Source organism: Trematomus bernacchii, unplaced genomic scaffold (genome assembly GCF_902827165.1).
Source record: "Trematomus bernacchii unplaced genomic scaffold, fTreBer1.1, whole genome shotgun sequence".
NCBI classification, from domain to species: Eukaryota; Metazoa; Chordata; class Actinopteri; order Perciformes; family Nototheniidae; genus Trematomus; species Trematomus bernacchii.
Window position 1 is genome coordinate 4929408 of NW_022987567.1, and position 5996 is coordinate 4935403.

The following is a 5996-nucleotide window of genomic DNA, read 5'->3' on the forward strand; positions in this document are numbered from 1 at the left end:
TCAAAGTGTGGCTACACACTGACTCTACTGTTACACTCCACTGGCTGCTCAACCTAGAGCCTGAACGTTGGATCATTCATCCTTCACCTCATGCAGAATTCCTTCGCCATTTGTAATTTCTCCGTTGCCTTCTGTCACAACGTCACATTTCACTTTAGCCTTTAACCCAAAGCATCAACCAACGTCCAATCCAAACGTTTGAATTTTGTTTTGCCCTTTGCAATTATGTTACGGTTAAGTTACAGTTAATACAGATGGTTGTGACAGACATTAGGCTATTACAGGAAACAAACTATAAGGACCCCTATGACATTCTGAGGTAAATATATACACTGAAAAAACTGAAACTTTGACTTTAATAAAATGTATTATGTCAACAAGTTTCACAAGACTGTATTAGGTTAGTTGAAAGCAATAACATTTAGTTTAAATAGGATCAACTTAATATTATCGCTTTCAACTAACCTAATACAGTTTTGTGAAACGTATTCACATAATACATTTAATTAAAGTCAACGTTTCAGTATTTTCACTGTATGTATATACATGTATATTTGTATAACATCCAGGAAGATGTGGGCTAGATTGCATTTTTCTTGTTCCTGGTATTTTGTCCACACCTTGGAGTCCTATATTTAAAGTTCCAAGAACATGTTGACGTCACTTATACGCAAATTTGCCAAAGACAATTCCTGACTCTGGACTAAAAACAAACATGTTTTCCAATGATTCATGCATGCCTTTGTGTGATATATTACCGCGGTAAATTTCCTCTCCTCTCCCTCCCCTCTGACCCAGTCTTGCCCAATCCTCCCCACAGGGTCCGATGCCCGTCACATCATCTGGGACGTCCAGGCAGAATATATAAGCAGCAGCCACTCCTGCATGGAGACATCCTTCTGAACTGAAACCAAGAGCGATTACAGCTGCAGAGAATCCCATTGATTATATTCAGGATTTAAGAGAGGAAAGAAAAAGAGCAGATCTGGTTCTACAGGAAACTTGTAAGTTTGTTTTAAATGTTTTATTTGAATGTGATTAACTGTTTTAAAAAGGTTTTCAGTGTTACATCATTACATTACATTGCATTTAGCTGACACTTTTATCCAAAGCGACTTACAATAAGTGCATTCGACCAAGAAGATACAAACTTGAAGAAAACAGAATCATATAAGTACATCAGGTTTCATAGAGCCAAAACATTTTAAGTGCTACTCAACTAGCTTTAGATAAGCCAGTCCTTTATTAGTATATAAGTGCTTTGTTAGTCAGTTGTTGTTGTAATAGGTATGTGAATATGTATGTCGTTAGAAAACATGTTTTAATTTGTATTATATTCACCTTTTTGAGGATAGTAATTCTCCACTACATCATATTTCTATACCCAGTCGCTGGTAGTGTGTTGGCGGGATATGTGACTGTGTTGTTCTTTGTGGCTTCCCTCCCTTGCAGACAAGAACCAATCAGAGATGGAGCTTCTGACAACCGCCTTAGTCATCGCTCTCCTGTCTATAACAGCATCCGCTAAGCCGGTAAGCTAACCACAAAGCAACATATAAAACTTCCTTCTTCTTCCTCCTCTCTGATCTTTCCTTCTCAACAACTGTGCCTGTTTCAATCACTTTCACAACTGAGGTTTTCAACCCTGTGCTACAGTAAAACTGATTATTGCTTTATTATGAATACGTACCGATTCTATTTGAGGTATTCTACTAATGTATTTATTCTATGGTGAACGAATTAAGGCATTTCCATTTTAAATATTCCCTCTGCGGATCAAATGTTTGTTTGTCGATGAAATACTTGCATTACACAATGAACACAAGACTTTTACATTTAGTCATTTTTACAGTTAAGCCTCTAAAATTGCTACATTATGAGTTACATTTTGGGTTTGTTGCACCCAACACATTCATGCCATGTGCTGTAACAATGTAACTTTTCTGTGGACACAATATACTTTAGGTTTTACATTTGGTTAATTGTTACCCACATTAAAGGTAGGGTAGGTAAGTTTGAGAAACCAGCTCGAGATACACTTTTTGTTATATTCCATGGAATGCTCTTAACATCCCGATAGCAATGAATATCTTAAGTGCTTTGACAAAAAATCCATAAAAAAATGTCATCTGTGGAAGCTGTAGTACTGTAAAAAGCACGACCAATCATTTTAGCCGGCCCGGCTAAAATAACTGGATGGCCTACCTGCCTGTCAGCCTTCCATCTGTGCACAAACTTATCTCGTGCCCTCATTGGTCATGACTCATGTGCGCGTTCATGTGTGTTGGAGGAGGGGCTCTGTAAGGAAGTGGCAGATTTTCTCCGGTTGTGTATTTTCAAATTCTAGCGATCTCGAGCCGGTTTCTCAAAATTACCTACCCTACCTTTAATTTACAAATAATAAGTAGATCAGCTGATTGGCAAGCAGAACTTAAATTACCTTTTAATTAATCAGTTTATACTTAATATCCTCTGTGTTTGACAATTATTAGGTCAAAATAATAAGTGCTTTATCGGCCTAAAAAGAGAAATTATGTTTGCAATATCACGTCAATTCTTAGAGACATTTAGGAAAAGAGGATTGTGAGTTTTAATTGTGTAACAATAACCAGTAATGTGAGCACTCCCTATGTGACTCTCTGACTTGTGGATACTTGTCTTTAATTGCATACGTAACCTAATATAAGCCCCTAGCATTTGGTTTCACACAGGACACAAACCTTATGACAACGCTGATAAATGAATATAGTTCTGCGATGATTGCTCATCAAACCTTCAGTATGACATTGGTGAGGAAAAGGTGGCGTTGTGTTTTTAAACTAACTATATTTCACATCTTGCTATGCATAGCGTAACGGACACCCTATACATTGTAACTAAACAAAAATCATGTAGAATAATTTAACAATGGGAATATATAAGATGACCGTTTATTAATAACCAAGGGGAAATGCATGTATCCACGTTGTTGTCTACACACACATTACAAATACATAGGACCTATACAAATATGTATACACATGCACTTTTTATGGAGAGGTGCCAGAGAGAGAGAATGCCAGGTTCTCCGGCAGCTGTTGGGGGTTCGATTCCTTGCTCAACGACACCTCGGCAGTGCCCAGGAAGTGTATTATTTGGTGAACTGGCACCTTTCCGTGTTTTTTGGTCCGGTCGTGACGTGAACCAGCAATCCTTCAGTTCCCAAGTCCCTACAGACTGAGCTGGATACATGGGTTTAGATGTCAAGATAAGACTTTATTTATCCCGAAGGAAATTGTCGGGCCAGAGTTACAAAAATACAATAAACACAGCAGCATAATAATAAAACTGTACACTAAAAGTGCAGTAAAAAGAGCCATTAAATATCTACAGGAAACATAGACGGTCACTTAATTAATGTAAATATTAACAGTATTTAGTAGTGCAGAAGAACGTAGTGGCAGATACGTAATTGCACGTCAAATAGGAAATTGTGTGCTTTAACACCAACAGTAGCAGTAACAACGTCTCTCTCATTTTCTATTCCCTCCCTAGATTGGTTGGCGTCGGCATCAGGATGCTGACATCGCTGAAAATGACCTGATGCAAGGATGGCTGGGGATGAATTACAGGGGGTCTTCGTGGTCTGCAGAATCTTCGAGCTACAGTGACTCATCTTCAGAGTCGAGTGAGTCACTGGAGTCTGAATCTAGTGAATCTTCAGAGAGTGAATCTTCAGAGAGTGAATCTTCAGAGAGTCAGTCTTCAGAGAGTCAGTCTTCGGAGGAGTCCTCTGAGGAACGTCCATTCACCGATCAGACAACTATGGGCGTGACCCCCACTGCCATGACAACCATCACTAATGTAAAAAGGAGTACGCCGACCCCTGAGCCAGGCACAGGGAGCACAGATGGGCCGACTGATTCAGGGAGAACCGTCCCGCCAGCAACACCGACCCCATCTGATGGTATCACGTCATCTGGATGTACTGAGTGTTTTATCTTGACGATTCCAACGGCAGTTCCCATCACAGAAAATAGAGGAGACAACTAACCAACGGCATTCATATGCCAGTCAAATGTAATCTTTCTCACATGTCTCTTGTGTTGTTATGACAGGTTAAGTATCACAAAGATTTCCATTCTATAAATGTCTGTTATGCCTATGGCCTGCTGAATAAAGTCCTTACATTAGCAGTTTTATTAGCTGGGCAAAATTCCCGAGGAAAATCATAGGTGGCGCTTTCAGATAAAAAACTACCTGTTACAGTATCAAGTATTAAGATGCATGTCCTTTAATGACCACTAGATGCTTGATAAAAAAAAGCAAGTTAGCATCCATATAGGCCTGCAGTGTGTAAAGCTGGGGTAGGTAAACCTCTTTAAAAAAACTTTTAGTTAAAAATTCTCTCTACAACACTGCAGCATATAATACATTTGGAGCTATGACAAAGACACATTTATATCGGTGGCTGTTAAATGTATTCAGCCTGAATGAAATGGTTGGACAGTCAACATGCCCGTCAACTTGGGCGGACTGAAGCTAACCAGCCATGTTTGTTTTTTGCTTATTATGATGTTCATAATGAATATGTTGAGTTACTGATTTTGGAGGGAGGTCTAAGAAGACTGACAGTTATGCCAACTTTCCCACCAGATTCTGTGACTTTTAAAAGCTAATGCTGCTAGCTTCTTTGATTGGAAAAGAGTTAACAACATTCAATTGTGAGTTTTGGTTTAATCAATTGCAGCACTTTGGTCAACTCTGTTGTTTTTAAATGTGTTATATAAATAAAGTTGGATTGGAATTGAAAATCGTATGAACTCTTTCTGGCTTCTCCAATGTATCAAAAGATAGAGACCAGATCAAATAAATATGGTTATAGTACATGAATAAAAATGTTGCTCAATCGTGTTTACCCTTACTGTAGGTATTACCCAATCAAAAAAGTACCAGCAGGATTTTTTTGGTTGATTTCTTTCAGTGTGTCAAAATAGTTATTTCTGTTTTTCTTCATAAATCTGTGTGTAAACTACTGTTTGACGTATTTATCTAAGTCTTTTGTAAGTATATTGTGTAGCACCTGTTACACAAGCTTGTTACAATAAGTTTTATACAACATTTTACAGAGAAATCCAGAGTATGAAACCCACAGTAGGGTGTGTCCTGTTGTTCAGCATGTAAAGGCATCAGAAGAGAGCAAACAACACAAACTGAGTTATTGCCACAGTGGCTTGGATAATTATGGGTTGTGAATTCATATTTTCCCAAACTATATAAAGCTTAGAGGGCTGGATACAATACCTTCATATTTTTGGTTTGTTTTTTATTTTGTTGAACTGAATCTAATCTGTATAATTAATTTGTTGTAACTGTTCTGTTTTTTCTTCTGAAGGAAAATAAAAAATCTTAATTACAATTAATTTTTCACTTTTTTTTTTTTTAAACATACTTTTTTTATTTATTTAGCTTGTGACTGTGAACTTCTTCCCGTATAAAGTAACCCATTTAGAGTGTGAAAGATAGAAGCTTATACTGTACAGTATAAATATGAGGAATTCATTTATGCATGTGTCTGACAGATGTACGGTATATTTAAGATTTACCAGGTCATTTTACTTTCCTCTAGAGGAATATATCCATGCAACTCATTATTTGTATTATGTGTCCACCTATTAGGGATTTCTGGAATTTGATTTGTGGTACTCAGAGCATAGGACAAAATCCAGCAACACATATACCCCGAAAACATATGTATTACCAACAAAAAGTTGCTATGAAAGCTAGTGGAGAGACAAATATCCCAAAGCCACATACAACCAAAACCCTCTGCACAGTGGAAACATTTGTTAATGAAATGTGGTTAATCTGATCCTTTAAGGTCACAACAAAACTTCTTCTTTACTTAAAGTGGACCTATCATGCTATATTTGAATAATATAGTGTAGGACCATACCTATATAAGGCATATTTATACTTTTTTTTTTTCAAAATAACAAACAGATCATGCATTTTAG

General features: G+C 37.3%; 1 protein-coding gene across 1 annotated transcript; it reads left to right on the forward strand.

Moving 5' to 3' along the window:
- Positions 1 to 859: 859 nt before the first annotated feature.
- Positions 860 to 5398, forward strand: LOC117478966 (osteocalcin 2-like). Its single transcript, XM_034125943.1, has 3 exons — positions 860 to 1004; positions 1453 to 1532; positions 3535 to 5398. Exons 2-3 carry the CDS (start codon positions 1470 to 1472, stop codon positions 4030 to 4032), a joined length of 561 nt encoding a protein of 186 aa, XP_033981834.1. The 5' UTR covers positions 860 to 1004; positions 1453 to 1469; the 3' UTR covers positions 4033 to 5398.
- Positions 5399 to 5996: the final 598 nt, after the last annotated feature.

Coding starts and splice junctions, on each gene's coding strand:
- LOC117478966 (XM_034125943.1), top strand. CDS start 1,470: ATGGAGCTTCTGACAACCGCCTTAGTCATCGCTCTCCTGTCTATAACA. Junction 1,533..3,534: donor TAACAGCATCCGCTAAGCCG/GTAAGCTAACCA, acceptor TTCCCTCCCTAG/ATTGGTTGGCGTCGGCATCA.